This window comes from Danio rerio, chromosome 11 (assembly GCF_049306965.1).
Source record: "Danio rerio strain Tuebingen ecotype United States chromosome 11, GRCz12tu, whole genome shotgun sequence".
In the NCBI taxonomy this organism is placed as follows: Eukaryota; Metazoa; Chordata; class Actinopteri; order Cypriniformes; family Danionidae; genus Danio; species Danio rerio.
In genome coordinates this window covers 39,332,686-39,356,500 of record NC_133186.1, presented here as the reverse complement: position 1 = coordinate 39,356,500, position 23,815 = coordinate 39,332,686, and the positions used below count along the sequence as shown (strand labels likewise).

The following is a 23,815-nucleotide window of genomic DNA, read 5'->3' as shown; positions in this document are numbered from 1 at the left end:
TTCAACATTTTTGTCCCTGTGGACCGGTCAACGCTTAACAATTTTACTAATTTACGAAGCCTGGGGGTGGGGGTGAATATAATAAATATATATTTATAAAAAAAATATAAATATAAAAATATACAAATATAAATATATTTTATACAAAAATAAAATATCATTCAGACTCAGATAGTAAATAAAACGGAAATAATTAACGGTTTCTTGTGCGGCCCGGTACCAAATGATCCACAGACCAGTACCAATCCGCGGCCCGGTGGTTAAGGACCACTGTTTTACAAAACAAACCATCATTATAAAATGACTCGCCTAATTACCCTAACTTGCCTGATTAACCTAGTTAAGCCTTAAAATTGCATTAAGCTGAATACTAGTATCTTACAAAATTCTATCAAATAAAATGTACTGTCAAAATGGCAAAGATAAAAGAAAACAGTTATTAGAAATAAGTTATTTCTAGTTATTACTTTTCGTTAAAAATAAATTGGGGAAAATATACAGGGGGGCTAATAATTCAAGAGGGCTAATAAATCTGACTTCATCTGTATATTAATGTAGTTGTGTCCCAAATGATGCACTATGTAGTTAAGCACTGTATGCTCGACTGTTTAGTACATAAAACTTTATTATGAAATAACATTTCATGCTTTATTTAATTTGGTTAAAGTATATTACCAGATATTTAAAGTACACCTTTTTGGTATTTTTGTATTATTTTTAATTGTGTCAGTCGCAATGCTATGCAAAAGCATTCTTCTTTTTCCTGATCACAAAAGCCATTATGTACAAAGTACACTGAAAAAATTGATGTCTGCAAAACTGTTGCGAACTATGTATTTGTGTTGAATTTAAACACACAAATTAAATTTAGTAATGTTCAACTTTGTTTAAATTCAGGCCAAAAAAAAAAAAAACAGTTTACAACCACTTAATGTAAAAATTTTAGTAAATCCTTTTTTTTTGTGTGTGTACTGTCTCACTGGGACTCTCTGTTTGGGGTTAAACTATTTTTAAAATGTTTAAAATAATAACACTTTAAAAATTATTAAAGCCTTTTTCAACATCTCTGTGTAAACAAATGAATGGAAAAAATACTTCCGGATACCATTCTGCTGAAAAAGTGAGCAGGTACTACTGGAATCTGTGGGAGGTGCTGGAAAAATAGGTGGGGCTTAAAAGTAATCTTTTTGATTAGACAGTGCACTTGACTATTAGAAGTTGGGTGAGGATGTGGAGTATTTAAAACTCTTCATTTCTTACCGACAGACAGGCCACAGTGGGAGCCGCAGAGGTTAATGTTGCTGTCTGAGATGGCAGCCATGCGGACCTGGTCATAGGCGCGGGTGAAAAAGGTGGCGAGGCCACTGGCGAACACAATGTTTCGCTCACGTGCAGCACAGCCTGTGGCAACACTAACCTATAAGAGATTGATATTAGCATGAAAACCGGCAACATTCCTTTTCCTACTAATAAAACCAATGCTTTTTATATGGTGGATTACTGGATCTGGGCTTCGTGAACATGAGGCAGAACAAGAGTAACCGCCCTAGCAACCTAAGTAACTGCATAGCAACTATATAGTCGCTCAGTCTTTAGTAGGTTTTAATATAACAGGGGAGTCACATGGAATCCACTAAACAGGAACTCCATTTTATCCTTCATATGATAGGAATTACCAACATGCAGCTCGCTGTCATTTCCTGTTTCCTGTCGCAAATCCTCTCCATGCGACTCATAATCTAGAATATGATGGAGCCTCAGCCACAATATACTTTACGCATTTATCAAGTTTTCACCTATAATAAAACATATTCCTTTTTCCCAACTTTCTTTTACTCAATATATTTCAATAAATATGGGGTCAGAATAAATATGTACAAAAATTTTTTAGGCATATTTTGACATTTTATTACCACAAAAGTTTGATAATACACTACAGTTTAATAGTAATTAGTAACAAGTTACAGTGCATCCAGAAAGTATTTATACCTCTTCACTTTTCCTCATTTTTTTATGTTACAGCCTTATTCCAAAATGGATTAAATGTATTTATTTCCTCAAACATCTACACACAACACTCCATAATGACAATGTGAAAAAAGAGTTTTTGGAATTGTTGCAAACTTATCAAAAATAAAAAAACCTGAAAACTCACATGTACATCAGTATTCATTCACAGTCTTTGCTCAATACTTTGTTGATGCACCTTTAGTGGCAATTAAAGCCCTACGTCTATTTGAATATGATGCCACAAGCTTGGCATTTTTGCCCATTCCTCTTTGCAGTACCTCTCAATCTCTATCAGGTTGGATGGGAGGCGACGATGTACAGCCATTTTCAGATCTCTACAGAGATTTTCAGTAGGATTTAGGTCTGGGCTCTGGCTGGGCCACTTAAGGACATTCAGCGAGTTGTTGTGAAGCCACTCATATATTGGTGCTGTGCTTTGGGTCATTGTCCTGCTGGAAGATGAACCGTGGCCCCAATCTGAGGTCAAGAGCACTCTGAAGCAGGTTTTCATTCAGGATGTCTCTGTAAGAGAGTCCTGTACCATACAGGCCTGATTGGTGGATTGCTGCATAGATGGTTATCCTTCTATAAGGTTATCCTCTCTCCACAGAAAAACGCTGGAGCTCAGACATAGTGACCATCAGTTTATTGATCACCTCCCTGACTAAGGCCCTTCTCCCCCGATCACTCAGCTTGAATGGCCGGCCAGCTCTAGGAAGAGTCCTTGTGGTTCCAAACATACTTACGGAAGATAGAGGCCACTGTGCTCATTGGAACTTTCAGAGCAGCAGAAATGTTGTTGTAGCCTTCCCCAGCCTTGTGCTTCAAGACAATCCTGTCTTAGAGGTCTACAGACAATTCCTTTGTCTTCATGCTTGGTTTGTGCTTTAACATGCACTGTCAACCCTGGGACCTTACATAGACAGGTGTATGCCTTTTTAAATCATGTCCAATCAACTGAATTTACCACAGGCGAACTCCAGTTAATCTGCTGAAACATCTCAAGAATGATCAGCGGAAACAGAATGTACTTGAGCTCAATTTAGAGCTTCACGGCAAAGGCTACGAATACTGATGTACATTTGATCTTTCAGGTTTTTTATTTTTAATAAATTTGCAACAATCAAAAAAAAAATCTTTTTCACATTGTCATTATGGGGTATTGTGTGTAGAATTGTGAGGAATTATTTGAATTTTATCCATTTTGGAAGCTGTAACATAAATGAACGTTGAAAAAGTGAAGCTTTTAAAATCTTTCCGGGTGCACTGTACATTTGCTTGGTCTTTTATCAAATAAAACAAATATTTCACCTAATGCGTTACCATATACACATTTATTAAGAGTTAAGTATCAAAACACTTCTTGAAGCCCCTGAATCACATCGTTAAGCAATCAAAATCAATTAATATTTCTTTTTTGACTGACAACATTACAAATTACTCCCTCATTAGTATGCATGCTCGGATCTATTATTATATATGCTTTAATTAGCATTACTATTTCTTCTGATTGCTTAACTGTGCGTAACTGATATGAACTCTGACCAATTAATTAGTATTCAGATTTTCATCCTGTCCATCAAGGCCGCTTTCCAAAACACAACACGACAAATGAGTGACCTACATTTTACCTAGCAAACGAACAATGAGTGGAATATTTTGGCGAAGCTCACTGATCATAAAGAATGTACTTGTGAGCTGAAAAGAGGCGGTGCGGGTTTTCTGCATGGCTTCTCGGGGAATGGCACTGCAGCAGGGCGTGGTGCAAAATGGAGCGTAAGTGGGTCACATCTTCACGGCTGCATTATAGATGGAGCCCCATGTATAATTCAGCAAACCAGTGACTTCGGTGCTGTGAGGAGCGTTTTAAGTGGCCAATCCCAAAACTGTAATTTAGCAGAACAATCAAGGGAGCGTTTAGAGATGGTACACTCACTAAGCTAAAGCCAAAAAAAGATCTTTGATTTGGATTTTTAAAATATCAAAATTGCTAAAGTGAGTGAAGCACTAATAATATGGAAAGATATAACCTTCTGGGGTGACTTGGTGGCGCAGTAGGTAGTGCTGTCGCCTCACAGCAAGAAGGTCACTGGTTCGACCCTCGGCTGGGTCAGTTGGCGTTTCTGTGTGGAGTTTGCATGTTCTCCCTGCGTTTGCGTGGGTTTCCCCCAGGTGTTTTGGTTTCTCCCACAAGTCCAAAGACATGCGGTACAGGAGAATTAGGTAAGCTAAAATTGTCCGTAGTGTTATGTGTATGAGAGCATATGGGTGTTTCCCAATGATAGGTTGCAGCTGGGAGGCTATCCACTGCATAATACATATGCTGGATAAGTTGGTGGTTCATTGCGCTGTGGTGACCCCAGATTAATAAAGAGACTAATCCGAAAAGAAAATAAACGAATGAATAAATGAATACCCTACTGGTCAAAAATGTACTTTTTTTTTCTGTTTTTGGAAAAAACTATAGTGAGGTTGAGTTTTGAATTAGAATTTAAAACAATTGTTTACACGATCCCCAGCTATTGAGCGGCTGCATATCGCTGGTAAACACACAGATCTGCCATTACATGGACTACAAATCCCAGTCATGCACCGCTCACACGCACATGTTCCAGATTCCACTGATTGCGCACACTCACAGCCAGAGGATCCTCATAGACCAATTACAATGACTATATAGACAGCAAACACGCACAAATTATAGCTGAGTCTTGTTTATCTGTACCTGTGAACATTACGATGCGTTTTCCTTGCCTTGTTTTTCCAGTTTTGACCCTCACTTTGCTTTGTTTGTTTTTTGTTTATCCCTGTGCGCTGCCTGCCTTCTGACCTCTTGCCTGTTATTTTGGCTACATATCTGGATTTCCAATATACATCTGTTTGTTTCTGTGTTTATTTTTGCTTGCCTGACCATCCTGCTATTAAAACCTGCATTTGGATCCACACCATGTTTATGCTATTTCCAATGCTATATTATGACAATTTGTAACTTTTTGATTTAGTGGCTAGTTTGTGCGAATTAATATAATCTCATTCATACAATTTAGTATGATTTGATCATCCCCAATGATGATTGGGTTTAGGGGTGGGATTTTATGCTACGCCTACTTAAATTTGTACATTTTTGTAAGACAAAACTAATATTAATTAGCCACTAAACTGACAAAACGTAAAATAGTTATGTTTCCTTGTGAGGATCAATCTGGTTATTTCACATTAAACATGAAAGTAACCTATTCTTTGCCATAAAGGTTAAATTACTGAACCTACATCCAATGGCATAAAATGCTCATTTAAGAATACATTTCAGACAGCATTTAATTTTGTGAGTTTTTGTATCTAAACTCCTATAAATATATGTTAAATTAAATTTGCAATCTATTTGTTTGATGCAAAGCTGAATTTTCAGAAAAATTACTCAAGTATGCATTGTCATATCATCCTTCAGAAATAATCTTTCGTTTACAGTTATAGTTATCAGCATCTTAAATCCTTGCAAGTTTTAAATATTTTGATTATTAAAAAGTATGAACATTTATATTTATTCATGTATATTTTATATCATCTTTGCATCAAATTACAAAAAAAAAAATTACAGTGTGTGCAAGGCGATTGCAACGCAGTGTGTATAGGGGCGGGACAGTAAATTTGATGTTGTTCTCTCTTCTGGCTGCCGTTATTAGTCTCACGCTATTTTTTTTTTCTGAAAGTCTCGATAGCATCATCGTGAAGTTTTTCTTTTATTATTTCAGCAAATCAAATGGCAAAATTTTTTTGCTGTACTCTCCCATTCACTGCACTTTATGTTTACCCAACTATGACGACTTCCGCAACTGAGGTCCATTACATCATGATTTACTGCTCAATCATTTATAGTGACTAATAAATAAAAATGTTTCTTTTTATTGACATGACTTTTAAAAACTTGAAAGTTGTTACGGATTTATTTATAATTTTTTTGCAATGAACTTTATCATTTATGATGCTGTACAAAAAAAATCACCAATCAGAGAAACTCACAAAGCAAAACTTGTCAAAATAGCTTTCTAACTCCACCCACTCCCTTGAAGCATACTTCAATAAACACGCTACAAAATGATTTGTAATAAACTTGAAATATACGATTTCTCAAGATACAACCAACAACATTGAATTTTAACTTATACTTTAATTTCTAAATAATTATTATAATTTATAAATTTGAATTTATACTTTGATTCTCAATGCTTTATGGCAGGGGTGTCAAACTCAACTCTTGCACAGCCATGCACAGTTTAGTTCCAACCCTGCTTCAATACATTTACCTGGAGGTTTAAAACAACCCTGAAGGACTCAATTAGTGATCAGGGGTGTTTAATTAAGCTTAAAGCAAAACTGTGCAGAGCTGTGGCCCTCCAGGAATTGAGTTTGACACCTGTGCTTGGATCTTAGTTCTTACCCTGATTAAAGCTGTTAAGTACACAATATTGTATCTATGTCTATGTCGGATTTTCAAACCCAAAACATAAGTATTTCTAATATCTACATGCTACTTCATAGTTTCCTACCATGTTCTGCTCTGCGCTGTAGCACTCAATAAAGCGGTTGGGATGCTCATTTTTAAAGATTTCAGAGAAGGTGAAGTTTTTGGTGTCGACATCCATCGCCACAACTCGTTCGTTGTAACGCCCCAGTTTGGCCACAGCCATCCCATACCCCTTACATGTGGCGACCTGATGGAAAGAAGATTGGTGGATAGAGTTAAGGCAAGGCAAGTTTGTTTATATAGCATATTTCATGCACAATGGTAATTCAAAGTGCTTTACATAAACAAGAATGAAAGAAACAAATATAAAACAATTAAAACAACAAAGAATAAAAATTAGGGATGTAACGGTATCAGAATTTCACGGTACGGTAATACCTCGGTATGAATGTCACGGTACGGTATTTATTGAATCATTTACAGGAAAAAACAAAACTTATGAAAATACTCCAAAAAAGTGCCAAAAGTGTCAATGACATACAAATTAGCCATCTATCTGTAAGCTTTGAAACAGGAACTTCAATTTTAATAACAAAAAAATATTAAACCATGTAAAAACAATAAAGTTTCAATTTAGTATTGTTGAAAACTCATCACATTCAACATTTAATCACACTCAGCCCATCTACCCAGATGAGAGCTCTGCTAGTCGGACTTCTCATCAAGCATCTCCCGCTGGATCTAATCTCACTATATTTATTAAACGGGATATTTCATTTATCTTGTTGTCTTTATCTAACGACATATTCCCTGACTTTGGGCATTGGAATCTATTACTTGTTCTCAGGTAACGTGTTTTGGCTGAGCGCAAAGATAAGTTAATGATTAATGTAACCACGTACATTCTGTATATTGACTGATCGCTTGCCTTTATTTCCTATAATGTAAAAACTTATTGTATGTTATACTTTTAAAATGGCCATTATCGATTCTTAAAACTGATACTCAGCAAAAGAGAGGCTGTGTTTCGTATTTTCACTGAAATTGAAAGGAGGCAGTTGTTATCGGCTCCGTTTTGTTATAAATATCCACACAGTGAAGATGACGCTCATGCAGCACGGCGCCTCAACATTTCTGCTGTCTAAGTTGCTAATATTAAAATGAAAATAGGCAGTTCCTTAAATCATGTTTACATTTTATTGTTGAGAAAGTGAAACAACGAAGCCAGGGTGATGTGAATGAAGTTATAAAGTACACTGTTCCCTTTGAAGATTTACCCGTGTCCTCAGTATAATCTGCTTTTCCATATCAAACTGAGAAGAAGAGAATGCAGCCTTGATCAAACTTGCGAAGTCTGAACTTACACGGAGATAATGCAGGACTGAACTGTGCGTGTAAAGCAGGTCGCACACCAGAAGCGACGCTCGGCGGCGCGCCGCGCAGCGCCACGTATTTTAGAATTCTAATCATAGGTTTCTATCAGGATACACACACCGGCGCCGCAAGTCGGCGGCTGTCGGCGGCGCCCGGCGACGGCTCAGGACGCAGTTCATTTTTCAGCCGTGCCACAGAGCGCCATCTGATTAGTTTCATGTTAAATATCATTCGAATGTGCGCGTCTGGTGTGCGATACTTTAATCTGTCATGTACGCGCCGTGTCGCGGCGCCGAGCGGCGCTTCTGGTGTGCGACCTGCTTTAGAGTTTTTCAGCTCTTTTCATCCCCGCTTCTAGCAGCACACTCCATTTCCGCATTACTGGATCTGTAGCAACAACAGACCGCAAGGGATGATGGTCAAGCATGGGCTGATGGCAATTGTAGTTTTCGTTACCTTCCGTTCGCTTTATTCGCCTGAGCAAAATTTCTCAGAAGACCTATAGTTTTACCGAGTCATGCGACTTCGGTAATATCGAAAAAAATTAATATTGCGGTATGACGGTATTTACAATACCGTTACATCCCTAATAAAAATGATTAAAAACAGATTAAAATGTGCTAAAACAGGTTTTAAAGGATTGGAAAACAAAAGAAAGACATAATAACGCGTTGAACATACAGCATCTGTTGAACATACAGCAGCACAGTGCAGATTCGGTAAAGGCACAGCTAAACAGGTGTGTTTTAACTCTTGATCAGATGTGCTCCAACATTAGGCACATTTAAATCATCTCTGGAGGCTGATTCCAGCAGCGGTTTGACAAAGAGTTAGACAAAGATATTAAACCAATCTACCATCCGTCAAGCCGTCTCACCTTCTCTCCAGGTTTGTAGCTGGGGGCGCTGGGCATGCGGATGTTGCGCAGACTCACGGGTGGAGCGTCCTCGACGGGTGAAGCCGGGTACATGCGCTTGTTACTGTTCATTATGCGGCTCTGAATGTCTCTCATCACGTTCTCCGCCATGTCCTTTGACAGCACCTTGCCATGCCATCCCATCTTATCTTCTGCCACTGTGGACAAAGATTGAATGAGTTTTTGATTAAATATTACTTGAAACTAACACAGCTTAAAAAATTGGATGTGCATTGATTGACTGTGGAAGTTGTTGGAAAATGGGTGGGGCTTAAAGGTCCTGTGAAGTGCTTTGAAATGTGCAATGTTTTATTCAATGTTTGACGTAATCTCAACCAAAACATAAAGAGAGGGTGGGACATCATGTAGCTCCTCCCCTTTTAAAAAACAGCCAATAGGATTTTGCTTTATCATCGCTCTATAAGTAAGAACTGTTGAGCTCAAGTACATCAAGTGTAAAGCAAATTGAAAAGGCGGGGTATGTTAGATTCTAAGGAGCATTTGATTGGAAGAGATTTGATGAGAAACTGTATACTTCAGTTTGGCCAAATCTTGGCCAATCAAATACTCTCCAGAAACTGATATGCCCCGCCCCCCTTTAAAAACGCTTGAAGACGATGTGAATAAAACCATTCATCTATTTAAATGGAAGTGACAAACTACAAGTTTTACATGTTTATATACATTTTATATCTTCTAAATGCTAGTTTTGTCACTGTTTTGGTGCACACTAGCTTATAGATATCCTAAAAATTTAAAATACTGATACTAAAATCTAAAAATCCTTTAAAAGGAAGAATTGTAATTGTCTTTCTGTTGCATGTAGAATAGAAGCTAAATTGTGGTCTCTATGACAATATATTTTCACATATAACAATATGTTTTTTTTTTTTATAATAAACACCTTTGAAAACCACAAAGCAAAAAAAGTAGGAGGTGTTGTAAAATGGAAGGGGCTTAAAATAAAGAATTCTAAATAGAGAGCGTCTGTTAACAAGGATAGAAGTTAAATTGGGGTCTCTATAACAATCGGAAGTTGGGGAGCATTGATGTGGTTGACTTTAAGAGAAATGTTGAAAAATGGGCGGGGCTTAAAATAAAGAATTGTAATTTGAGAGTGTCTGACTGTTAACATGGTGGATTGAAGTTAAATTGTGATTTCTATTTCAAAATGAAGCATTTCCTATAGGTGGTTTTGAATGGGTTTGGATCAAAGATTACTTTTCTAGTTTTTTTAAAGATACAAAAAAAAGTGTGCAGACATTAATTGACTTTGTGCAAGGTGTTTGGAAATGGGCAGAACTTAAAACAAAGAATTGTAATTAGAGAGTGTGTCTGTCTGTTACCTGGTTGGTAGAACTTAGATTATGGCCTGTAAAATAAAAGGTTGAAGTACTTATAGGAAGTAATGGGAAGAAATGTACCAGGAATGCCTTTGCCCTTGATGGTCTTGGCGATGATAGCGGTGGGCTGGTGGCGAGGTTGGCTCATGGCTTTACACAGCTCCTCCACACTGTGGCCGTCCACAATGATGGCATGCCACCTGATTACACAACAAACAATGGATTGATTGATGGCTTTACACTGCAAACACATTTGTATAACTATCTTTGTGAGACCTGCCAGAGAATTTCATTATTTATATATGGACCCAATAGTATTTTCTGCTCCACCCCTAAACCTAATCCTCACACATTTTTATTTTATTTTCCAAATGAAGTCAAGTGTCTTTCTCAAGAGCTCAGGGTAACACTTTAATTAAATATAGTAAATATAGTATAGATATAATTTAATTACATCTATATTATTAGCTATAAAGCTGGGGATCACCAATCTCGGTCCTGGAAAGCCGGTGTCCCTGAAGAGTTTAGCTCCAACTTGCCTCAACACACCTGCCTGGGTGTTTCAAGTATAGCTTGATTAGCTTGATCAGGTGTGTTTGATTAGTGTTGGAGCTAAAATCTGCAAGACACCGGCCCTCCAGGAACAAGTTTGGTGACCCCTGCTATAGAGTATGATCTTATTTTACATCCCTAATCCGAACCAATACCTAAACCCAACTACTATCTTACTAACTGTTAATGAGCAGCTAATTAGCAATTTATTGCGCTAAAATTCCTAGTTAATGGTTTGTAAACAGCACAAATTTTGACTTAACTTGTTTCCGAGTTCAGTAATGAAGCTCGAGGCTCTGAAACCACAGCAGTGCTTTAAATTACAGTCTAAACCTCATCTCCAAACCTACCCGAAGGCCTCACAGCGTCTCTGGTACTTCTCCACATGGTGCTGCAGTGGTGCTGGGTCACTCTGGCCCAGCCGGTTGATGTCCAGTATGGCCATCAGATTATCCAGTTGGTAGTAGGAGGCGAAGGCCATGGCCTCCCATACGGCGCCCTCAGACATCTCTCCATCGCCCAGCAGACAGTACACACGGTAACTGCAATCAAAGGCAATGCATCTTCTGACAACAATGCTGCTTCATGTGCAAATATGCTGCCATGGAAGTGGGTGTTGCTGTGTAGTTAAGCTGTGCGGAGTGTAATTTAACACATTGCTATGCGGTTACCAGGTCAATTTGTGAGGTGTTCTGGGGTATTGTTTATTGCTGTTTCTTTCTTTTACTTCTCAGTCTGCCTGATTTATAGTCCCTAAACTCTTTCTAAACATTTTGAAGCTAAGACTTATATTTTAAATGTGTGTGTGCTTGTTTTGTTCAATTTTTAGGCCAAGACAGTTTACTCACTAAAGCTAAGCAGGGCTGAGCCTAATCAGTGGATGGGAGACCACATAGGTTGGAAGTGGTATTAGTGAGGCCAGCAGGGGTTGCTAAACTTACGTCTGTGTGAGTCCTAATGCCCCAGTATAGTGAAGGGGACACCATACTGTCAGTGAGCGCAATCTTTCAGATGAGACGTTAAACCAAGGTCCTGACTCTCTGTGGTCCCAGGCCAAATTCCCTCGACTGAACATGGCCCAAACTGATCATGGCCTCCCAATCATTTCCATCCACCGAATTGGCTCTATAACTGTTTCTCCACTCCCCCAATAGCTGGTGTGTGGCGAGCGCATTGGCATTGTTGTCCTGTGGCTGCCGTCGAATTATGCAAGTGGATGCTGCACACTGGTGGTGGTGTGGAGAGATTTGATAATAATTCAATGTTGCTGTTATATATTTATATTGATTGTGTTGATACATTGTTTTTATAATTTTTTAAGAGACCAACTGAAAATTTTCAGTTTCCTTGGATTTATGATTATTTATTGAATGATTAAATATATTGGTTTTACTCTGTAAACTAATAAAAATTCAACATCTTAATTTCTTTTTGGCACAAAAAAAGTACTTTCAGGTGTATTGTGGAATAATACTGATTTTCAATTCAAACAATTGAAAACACAGTTTACACTGATTAATAGCTTTTTAAAAAATGCTCTATATAACAATATTATTACTTGAAAAATAACACTTGAAAAATAAAGCTTGGAAGAAGAGCTATCCGAACATAAATATTTATTTAAACCCATTTCTAATAAGTCCAGTAAATCCACCTGAAAAACATTTAGGAGGAATTTTCATCTTTTTTAATAGCAGTAAATATAAAGTATATTCAGTACTCCGCATAAATGAGTATACCCAATTTTGAAAATTATTATTTTATACATTTATTATTAATATAAGTAATACAGTTGTATTAAAAAAGTTAAATTCATTAAAATAATAGTTTAAATGACCAAACATTTTTAGAAATAGAAGAACAATACATTTAGATGCAAACAAAATATTGCCAAAAACAATTACAAACTACAACATTTCAACAAAAGTTTACACATACGAGCAATTCCATGCAAATGTCAACCTTGCCACAAAAAAAAATTCGTCAAAATATCGAAACCGTTTCTGAGTTTTTTGTGTGAGCAAGTATTTTAAAGTGCACTAAAAATGCTCAAAATATCTGTTAATGTTTTCAAACTATTATATTTGATTTACCAAAATTACATTAGCGGTAATTACACATCTGTCTCATCCATAACACAGCCTTTTCCTCATGAATGCAAAAAATGTCAAATAAAGTAAAGAAAATTTTATTAAACAGATGTTTTACTATAATGTTAACATATACTTTCTATGTTAATTTATGTTTTGAGATTATACTGCAAATGTCACTAGAATTACTCATGTATTTTTGTTTCTCTTGATGTTTCTTCTTTTGTCAAATTTTATTTAATATTCTTTTATCTGACATATAAAAGTAGGACTAATAGTTTTTAGGGTGAGTTATTTTGTTAGATTAGCTCCAGATTTGGCTTCATGACTGATTGATCTAATATACTGTATATGAACAAATATAATACCTTATAGCACAGATGTCAAATCCAGTTCCTGGAGGGCCACAGCTCCTTCAGGCTTGTTTGAAACCTACAGATAAGTGTGTTGAAGCAGGGCTGGAACTAAACTGTGCAGAACTGCAGCCGTCCAGAAATTGGATTTGACACCTGTGCTCTGTAGCATCTTGTACCAAATATTAATTTAAAAGATTTGTGATGGGTGTACTAATATATGCTGGGCACTGTATATATATATATATATATATATATATATATATATATATATATATATATATACACCACAAAACCAAAGTTATTCAATTATGCAAAAATTACTAACTTAAAAAATGTTTAACATACTTTGAGAATAATACAACAACATTTAAAGATCATACTGACCCTAAACCCAACATTTCACAATCCAAAATGATTCAAAAGGGTATTTTGTTTTGGCTTGTGAGCTGATGTGTTAAACCACATCACCACCGCCCTCTTTAACACCACCTGACACTTTAACACCCCTGTCACACAAGTTTTACTGTCTTCACGAATGAGAGGAGATGAATTCAATTGATTAGAAATCAGCTAGGATTTGAGTCAAATCGCTCTTACACAACAGCAGTCGTGCTTCCTCGTTCTATCCAACAACACTCACATGGATGCTGCATTTAAGGGCTTTAGCAATGCATGATAGAGAATTAACCACATTTTAAAGAATATACATAAAAAATAGGCTTAAATTTGAGAATACATTTGTGCAGCTATCCCCAAAACTGAATTCTATCCAAGATATAAAAATAACCGAGGGATGGCCGCTGGGGCTTTGATTATTAGAGCAGAAGAATCGCAAAAAATCCACACCCTTAAAATCCGCAGCACGATCTCACGTGGATATACAGATCACAGAGAGCACTCAAAGACACACTGATCAAACTGATTACAAATACTTGCAATGCATTTTTTCATTCATATCTTTTACTGATGCTTTTCACATTTAAATATTATATTTAAGGTTGGCATTGAATGATATGAATTAAAATATATATTTTTTCTAACTTATTTATTTAAGAAAATTACACTTGCTAAGAGTTTAAATAGTTTGCATTTGCAGTAATTAAAAATCTGGGTTATTCTACCATATATTGATTTTATGAATATTTAAAGGGCACATAGGTTACCCCTTTTTCATATTTAATATAAGTCTTTTGTGACCCCAGAATGTGTCTGTAAAGTTTCAGCTCAAAACACCCATCAGACTATTTATTATAGCGTCTGAAATGTCTGTATTACAGCTGGGAAAAGGTTGTTGCTGTTTTTTTGCACTGGGCCTTTAAGGCGAGTCATCCCCGCCCACCGATCCCACGTGCTTGTCAGCAGCATGCCTCAACACACCCTCGGCTGCCTCACGAAGCAGATCTCACGTAACGTTAGTGAGAAATACTACAGTACGAACTTTACCATCAGCATTTGATGCAGTTTTGATGAGTGAGTTCCCGCACACACAGTGCAGTCCTGTCTTGTCGATAGGAGTATATGCATTACTATGGAGACATGTTAATGCGCGCAGCTGTCAATCAATATTGGTGGGCGGGGGACCGCACTCCTACGTAAAGTTGCAGTCGATCTGAAAACCACTCTAATTGGTCCACCGTTTATATGTTGTTACATTTAAAAAAAAAGGACTGGGTGTGTTTATATCACCCCAATATGACAGTACATACACTATACTTACACGCATGTATGTCCAAACAGCTTGAAAAGTGGATTTTTCACCATAGGTGCCCTTTACCTCTTCTGAAGTTGAAACAATGATACTTTTTTGCCTTAAAATTTACATAATCATCTAGGCCTGCACAATATATTGTTTCAGCATCGATATTGCAATGTGATCATTCGCAATAGTCACATCGTAAGTACTGTATATGCAATGTTGAGTTTGGATTGTAATTTATAATTTTGCAAGTGTTTTTTTTTAAGCCGGTGACTGTGTGAGGGTTTTAAAATCATTTAGGTATTAAAGAAAATGTGCTGTTATCATTAATTTTATGATATTGTTCATGAAACGAAGACTATGCAGTATTTGATTATTCAATTAACTAAATACATTTTGACTCTTCGGAAAACAATAAAATATTGTATATTTAATCAGCATATTTTTCTTTATTGAATTTATCTATGCTTGTAGAGTTTTTTATACAAATATTGTGCTTAATAATATAAATATTATGCTTATTATACAAAACAGATTGCGCTTAAGTGCTATACAAATATTATTATATTTCATGCACACCCCTACTGAATCTTCCCAATCAATTTATAATGATTTTTTACAAACATTTATTCAACTCATATGAGAGTAAAATATGTTTTACTTAATATTATTATAATTGTTTTTGTATTTTATCTTAATATTATATATTTATTTTTATAGAACCTAAATGTATATGTGTGCGATGGGTTTTGTTTGTTTGTTTGTTGTTTGTTGCTATTTGTACTGTATGTTTCATATCTAATGTTTAATAAATTACTTTTAAATAAAAAACAAAAACATTTATTCAATTCTTCTAGTGAAATTGTATTCCCATTGCAGGATGGAGGAATGGAGGAATAAAAAAATATCGCAATGTGTAATTTTTCCAGTATTGAGCAGGCCTATAATCATGCATAAAACCAAAATAAATATGCAAAAATTAAAGAAAATGTCAAAATAAAATGACCAAATTGTATTTTAAATTTGGAAAAAAAATTATCAGCTTGATCAACTTAAGGAGTTACAAATAATATTAAGCAATTAATTAATTAAAAATAATAAATCGAGAAAAAGATCAATTTCCAATTGGTTTAAAACAAATAATACTAAATTACAATAGTATCTAAATACTTATATAACACTGAATATAACAAAACCTTCTTTGTAGACAAGTGTATCAAATTCTGGCAAATATTCCAGTAAACGATGTATATTCTGTTCTCATGAATGTATGTCTTTATTCTTACCTAGATTTGTCAAAGTATTTGGCCGTATATGCCATTCCACAGGCTACGCCCAGCCCCTGTCCCAGAGAGCCTGTGGCCACATCCACAAACTGCTGCTTCTGTCAAACACACACACACACACACACACACACACACACGTGCCTGTTACATAAAATAACTGCTGCCATTAGTGAACGGCTCATTGGCTGCAGCCAGTTTAACCTGAACATTCATTTCTGTCCCAATGAACTGCAGTGTTTCTTAGTGATCACTGTTTCCCAATGAACACAGTGATCTTAGAGAAAGTCTCATTCAGACTCGATGTGACACACACACACACACACACACTGTTTGCACCTGGCAATAAGATGCAGTATGATCAGTCGGATTACAACCATACTAGAGAGACACATTCCCATTCACACAAGTCATTATGATAGATCTTTGTCAATGGGTGAGAATATTTAAAGCCTTTTCTGAACTTTTGGTTTAATGTTACAAAATAAGCTTGTAAATAGTGGACAGTGTACAGTAAAAAAAAAAAAAAAAGATTTTAAGAGTTACTAATTTTTGCTCAAGGTTTATACAGTTAAATAAATGTTAAAACAGCAAAATCAATTAGACACAGTATACTTTATGAATTGAATAATTTAAGTATATATATATATATATATATATATATATATATATATATATATATATATATATATACACACATACATACATATATATATACACACACACACACACACACATTATTTCTTGTGAGTTTCTAATTCTTTATAGTGTTTAAACATTTATTTACATGATTCAATATGTTTTATAATGTACAAAGTAATTAAATTGAATAAATATCACAAATAAAATGCAAGAGGTCCGATGTTTTATTCACACACACACAAAAAAAAAATAGGTGACGTTTGTTTATAAACTAATTTTGAGAGGATCAAAATGATTAACAACATATTTGTACCTAGGACAAACATTCAAATATTGTATTTCAACAAAGAAATCCATGAATACACTGACACTGATGAGAGCTGATTTCTGAAGGCAATGCTATATTTAAAATCTAATTTATAGTTTAACTTATTATGGAAAAATCAAAACGTAAATATGTAACTGTCAATTCAGGACAATCTTAACTGGGGGATTTTAGCATTTATTTAATAATTCATATTATAATAAGCCTGTGGTTCATGTGTGTGTGTGTGTGTGTGTGTGTGTGTGTGTGTGTGTGTGTGTTACTCACGGGTGTGGGGTGTCCCTCCAGAGTGGAGTCCACCTGGCACATACTCAGGAGCTCAGACTCCTTCAGGAAACCAATTTCCACCCATACAGAGTAGAGCACAGGAGCTGCATGACCCTGAGGATTGACATAATAACATATCAATGGGTCAGATTAAATGCCATTATCCAGCAATTCTTAAACAACTCAAATAAAAACTATCAAATCTAGTGTTATTAAAACATAGGTAACACACTTTACAATAAGGTTAAGTTAATATTACTTACATGTAATGTACTTACTAACATGAACAATACATGTGCATCACTTATTAATTGTTCAACATTTACTAAAGTATTATTAAAACCAAAAGTTGTGCTTGTTAACATTAATTGATACACTGTTACTAATAACAAAGAATGAATTTTCATTAACTAATGCTAACAAAGATGAATAAGTACTGTAATAAAATCTAAAATTTGTTCATGTTTGTAAATATATCAACTAACATAAAGTGTAAACATATACTTGTACTTTAAATGATTATAATAATAATAATTCCTTACATTTTGAGCGCTTTTCTGGGCACTCAAACCCCTACTCTTTTTTCAAGGACATCCTGGGATTTTTAACACCCACAGAGAGTCAGGACCTCAGTTTAACATCTTATCCAAAAGTCGGCGCTCACTGAAGCAGTATAGTGTCCCGGTCGCTATACTGGGGCATTAGGACCCACACAGACTGCAGGTCGGGGCGCCCCCTGCTGGTCTCACTAACACCACTTCCGGCAGCAACCTAGCTTTCCCATGTGGTCTCCCATCCAGGTACTGACCAATCGCAGCCTAGCTTAGCTTCAGTGGGCAACCATGTGAGAGTTGCAGAGAGAGAGCTAGCTGCCGGCTATATTTATATGTTATATTACCATTATCAAACTTAAAATTTCTTTGCATGTTGCATGTTATATTATGTTGCACAATATAATAAACCAGTCACAGTGAAAATGTGCCATGTTTTTTCTTGTACCATGCTGTGCATTGTTTGCCATAATATTCATCAAAATACATTAAAGTATTTAATAAACATTATGTTAAAGGGATAGTTCACCCAAAACTGCAAATTAAGTCATTTACAGACCCCTCACAAATCAAAAATCTTTTCATTCTCCTTTTAAACAAACAAATATGTTCATGGTTGAAAATGTTACCCATTGACTTCCATTGTATTAATTTTTTACTGTGAATGCCAATGGTTACCAGTTTCCAAGCTTTCTTTAAAATATATTTCTACCTTTAACAAAATAAAGAAGCTCATAAATGTTTGGAACCACTTGAGGCTAAATAATTAGTGAGTATTTTAATATTATTTTATGGTGAACTACATGGGCATTGCTAGGCCTATTTTAGGGGGGCTGTAGCCCTCCCTATATTTCTATTCAGCCACCCTAAAACGTTTGCGATTAGCTCATAAACTGTACACTAATTTATCACCCCAGTCCCCTTTAAATTTGATAAGAAAACGATGGCAGAATACGGCTCCTCCCCTTCTTTTGTTTTTCATTTGATCAGCAAACCACAGCCATGGACAGCGAGAGAACGAGGTGTGTGTTTATTGATAATTTGTTATAATATCTGCTTAATTGCAGTTCTGTGATATAGATAACCTTGTATCACCTGTATCCCAATGTCACGGAGGAGCAGTCGGGTTTTCTCGGCGTTCACCTTATCAGCACAACTATTACCTCCAGTGAAAAATGTAATTCTTAACGAACATTTCGCTATTATTATTTCAAAATGAACTACCAATATTAAACTCTTTACAGTTTGTGTGGTATTAACTATACCATACAGTCTTGCACAGAAAGGATTAAACAGTGACAGAAGCACTTGGAGAATGTACTCATTATAACTGTCACTAAGTCACTGACAGAGATAGAAACATCAAGTGTTGTCTAGAATAAAAATAAACACTTCCTATTTATTACTATCATTGAGATCGTGAAATATGCGAATTACCCTTGAAAGTAAAAATATGTGTGTGTAATTTAATTAGAAAAGTGGCAGTTTATTTATTTAATACATAGAAACCAAAAATGCACTCGAATATAGAAAGTGTTTTTTTACTACAGTAAACAGGTGGGTTGAGCCTATTTGGCTTATTCAGAACTCAAATACTTATACAGAACTCTAATACAGTGGAATACTACAGTGGAATACTACAACCCTACCATATTAAACAAACATTTTTAAGTGGATTACTATTAAATTACTACTTATAAATGTAATATTAGGCTTTGTGTATGTACAGTATATAAATTACCTTATAAGGATGAAAATCCTAAAATCGTCCCTGGTGAACTTTCTCTTTAATGGTTCAGTAGCTCTGTATTCTTAAAAGTACTATTATTGGCACTGTATCAAGGAGACCCAACACCATATAATGTCATTGTGCTACTTAGTGTCATCTTGATTTAAAGGTGAAATATTAGAGCTTAGACCTGAATAATCCAGCGAGCTCACCTTGGACAGGATGAAGCGGTCATTATTGGGGTTTTTGGGGTCATCCGGCCTGTACTTCATGGTATGGAAAAACAGCACAGACATGATCTCCGCCACACTGCAACATGACGTCGGATGCCTGACAGAGTAAAACACATACAATATCCAATGACACAGACATTTTTATTATGTTTGTAATATGGTTTGTTGTTTTTAGTACTCAAAGTGGATCGAAAGACCAGCCAAACGTCTGTCAGACCAGATACAAGTGTGCCTGAGTAAAAAGTTGTGATAATTCAGTGTGTGCGGTCAAGTGAGATTATGACCTATTAAAGTATTCCTTCTAACGATATTTTCGTTAAATATTGCAAAATAAAAAGCCTCTCACCGTAGAAAAACGATCTTTCTTCTCCTGTGAGGTCATTACGCACGCGCGCGCAAGTACGAATGCGCACGCTCTTTAATTGCGCGCTCAAGTGCGAAGGCGCGCGCCGGATATCACTTCATCATGAATAAAAGCTCAAAATATAAACTGCGAATTGCACTTATTTATGCTGTCAATGAGTACGTTAAGAAATTACAAAAAAAAACTTGGATATTCAGGGAAACTCGTAGCTACTATGACGGAATAATTTGCATGCAGGTATGATATTCATTCCTTTAACCAAGAGCAGTTTACATGTTACTTTGTATATATGTAATTCTGTATGCTTTTAAATATTATTTGCCTCATATCAACTTACATTACTGTATTAATAAAAGTTAGTATGGGACTCTTGGGACTTTTTATTCGTCAGTATTAGTCTTTCAGTTTATATGTAAAGTAGCCCATTTCAATATTATGTGTGGACAGTGCTCAAACATGAAATTAAATTGGGATTTAATTGTGCTTCTTTCTTTAAAAAAAAAATGTTCACATATTTTAGAAATTGGGTTATTTAAAAAAAAAAACATAACATTTGGTTATTAGATGCTTAATTACTAAAAGAAAGTGTAGATCCCATGGCCAAACCACTGGTTTGTTATATAATGTCTGTGAGTTGCAGACAAAGGGCAAATAACTGAATTTGTCACGTCAAAATAAGACAATTAGTGACGTCTATCTAAAAGGATGCCAAAGGTGATGTTTAATCCAAGATGCCCCTGCGTCCGGTACCACACTTGTGGCATAATCCAAATCTTTGAGCAAACATACCACCCACTAACATCCATCTGCTTTAAGATTAGGTCACAGACAGCATTTAAAATCAAGTCTGACACGCTACCAGACCACCACAAATGATCAGATATTGATGGTTAAATCAGGGATTTTCAATGCAAAGCTCTGTTATTTTCAGATTTCAGATATGAATAACTGCGGCATTTGGATTCATGCGGCAGTTTACATAACAGCTCAGCAGGACCAACAGAAAACACGCTTCGCCCAGGGGAAAGAACATGCAGCTTCATATGTGCATGAAACAAAGGAGATGAAATGAGGATCCCATTTTATAAAGAAGTTTACTGTTTCAAAACACACTCTCAGTTTTTTTTAACTCAAAACTGTCAAGACAGAAAAAAGAGCATGAAGATAATGACATTTTAGAAAAACAATAGCAAATTCTAAATTGCTTTATTAAATACTAAATATCAATATAATACATAGCTACTACTTTTGGATTATTTTAGGCATTGTCATTATATACTGCAGAAATCGAACTTGAAAAATATAAAATAACCTCTACTACTAGGCTACCTCTAATAATAATAACAAATCACGCACAGAGGAACCACAATATTACTGCCTTAATGTATCTATATAATAATGTTTAATAAGACATTTAAAGCTCGATTTATACAAACAGCATGACATTTAATCCGAATATTTCTTCATGAAAAAGCCAAATATATTGAATATTCAATTGTATATTCTTCTATGTATGCATATATGCATATATATATATATATATATATATATATATATATATATATATATATATATATATATATATATATATATATATATATATATATATATGAATATTCTATGTGTGTTTAGCATTGTTCTCAAACCTTGCAAACATTAAATTTTAGGAAAAATGCAGGAGATTTAATCGTAATGCAAAATTAAAATAACAATTTAAATACAAATTGAGAACATGATTAAAATAATTAAAATTTTTATTTAATTTTTGCATGAAATTACAACTGAGTGTTTCTTTATTTAATATACAGGGGAAAAAACGATAGTAGTTATTAAATTTTTAATGTATTTAGTACTGTTTTGATCATAATAGAAAAATATATTAGTTATATTAAAACAATGCACTATGGACAAAACAGTTGCTGTTCAAATAAATGAAACTTTTAAAGCTTGCTGTATACAAGATGAATGAAATGAAATTAAAATTTCTTAATGAAATGACAATGAAAAAATGAAATAAAAGTATTTACTACATTATGTAAACATTTTGTACTTAGTATTGTTCTCAAAATTACAAGAGTCAAGGTAGAAAATAATACTAATAATTAAAAAGAGAAGCATGCACACAAAAAAGTTCAAACAAATTACAATATCATACTTTATATATTCTGCAGAGCTCATAATAATGCAAGAAATGCACAAAAAAAACTCTCAAAAATCCTAAATAAAATTGAACGTGTCTCTTAGTCAAGCTGCATAACCTCCCATCTGTCTGCTTAGATTTTGAGGGCAAAGATTATGCCCATTGCATAAGGGTAGGCATGCAGATATCTATCTATCTATCTATCTATCTATCTATCTATCTATCTATCTATCTATCTATCTATCTATCTATCTATCTATCTATCTATCTATCTATCTATCTATCTATCTATCTATCTATCTATCTATCTATCTATCTATCTATCTATCTATCTATCTATCTATCTATCTATCTATCTATCTATCTATCTATCTATCTATCTATCTATCTATCTATGATAAATGGAAGTCTCATGGAGCATCAGCAGGTGTAGTTTACAAAGCGTCCAGCATCTCTCACCCGTTGCCCACAGCAGTGGTGGCTTTGATGGAGTTGATTCGGAGGCGGTTGGCGATGTTCCTGAGCGCCTGCACCGTCTGCTGGTCTGGTTTGTGATAGTCCTCCATGAGTTCGGCCCGACAGCAGCACAAAGTGAAGGAGAGATGGAGCTTGAGGAGCAGCGGCTGCGTGTGTGTGTGAGAGAGAATGAGAAAGAAGGAGGAGAAGAGAGGGAGGCTGCTTTATGACAGCGCACATACAATGCACACACTTCACTATGAGCCGCAGCACAGGTCGAGACAGAGAGAGAGAGAGAGAGAGAGAGATAGACAGAAAAATTCAGAGAGAGGGGGGGAGGGGGTGGGGGAAAGTAAAGAGAGGGAGACCAGACAGACCAAGGCCAGACAGACTGACTGACTGACTAACAGAGAGAGAGAGAGAGAGTAAAGAGAAGGAATCACTCATTCTGACCTCTGACTGCTGCATTTAAACTCATTACCAGATTAATGATGCTCCTTTCAGACCTTCTGACAGGATGTGTGTTTGTGTCTGTGCGTGTTTGTGCGTGCAGGTCTGGGTTAGGCTACTTGGCTTGCTTAGGGATAAATCTGTTAGTCAAGTTAGTCAAATCTGACCAGGATTATTATTGTTAAATATAACTAAAACCCAGTTTCTGTTATTTTGGAATTTGATAATAAACATTTACTGAAAAAACACACATCTATTTCAGCCATAGCTGAATAAAGATATTTCTCTGTATTATTAGTATAGACCTGTATAGGTCGCTGGTTCGAGTCCCAGCTGGGTCAGTTGGCATTTCTATGTGGAGTTTGTATGTTCTCCCCGTATTGGTGTGAGTTTCCTCTGGGTGCTCCAGTTTCCCCCTCAGTCCAAACACATGCGCTATAGGTGAATAGGGTAAAACAAAAATTGTCCGTAGTGTGTGTGTGTGTGTAAATGTGGGTGTATGGGTGTTTCCCAGTGCTGGGTTGCGGCTGTGAAAGGCATCCGCTGCTTGAAACATATGCTGGAATAGTTAGT

General features: G+C 35.6%; 1 protein-coding gene across 2 annotated transcripts in view; it reads right to left on the bottom strand.

The window, feature by feature from the left end:
- Nucleotides 1-22,993, bottom strand: part of tkta (transketolase a) — a 43,477-nt gene extending 20,484 nt beyond the window's left edge. For both annotated transcript variants that reach the window (XR_012387295.1, XM_680598.8), the window contains exons 1-9: nt 22,796-22,993; nt 19,812-19,929; nt 17,320-17,433; nt 16,089-16,186; nt 11,011-11,202; nt 10,190-10,308; nt 8,727-8,923; nt 6,558-6,722; nt 1,261-1,417 (exon numbers count right to left, since the gene is read on the bottom strand). Coding sequence is in view for 1 of the 2 variants with exons in the window: in XM_680598.8 (XP_685690.2) it covers nt 1,261-1,417; nt 6,558-6,722; nt 8,727-8,923; nt 10,190-10,308; nt 11,011-11,202; nt 16,089-16,186; nt 17,320-17,433; nt 19,812-19,929; nt 22,796-22,902 (1,267 nt within the window). In the remaining variant the exon portion in view is untranslated. The remainder of the gene's footprint in view (nt 1-1,260; nt 1,418-6,557; nt 6,723-8,726; nt 8,924-10,189; nt 10,309-11,010; nt 11,203-16,088; nt 16,187-17,319; nt 17,434-19,811; nt 19,930-22,795) is intronic.
- Nucleotides 22,994-23,815: the final 822 nt, after the last annotated feature.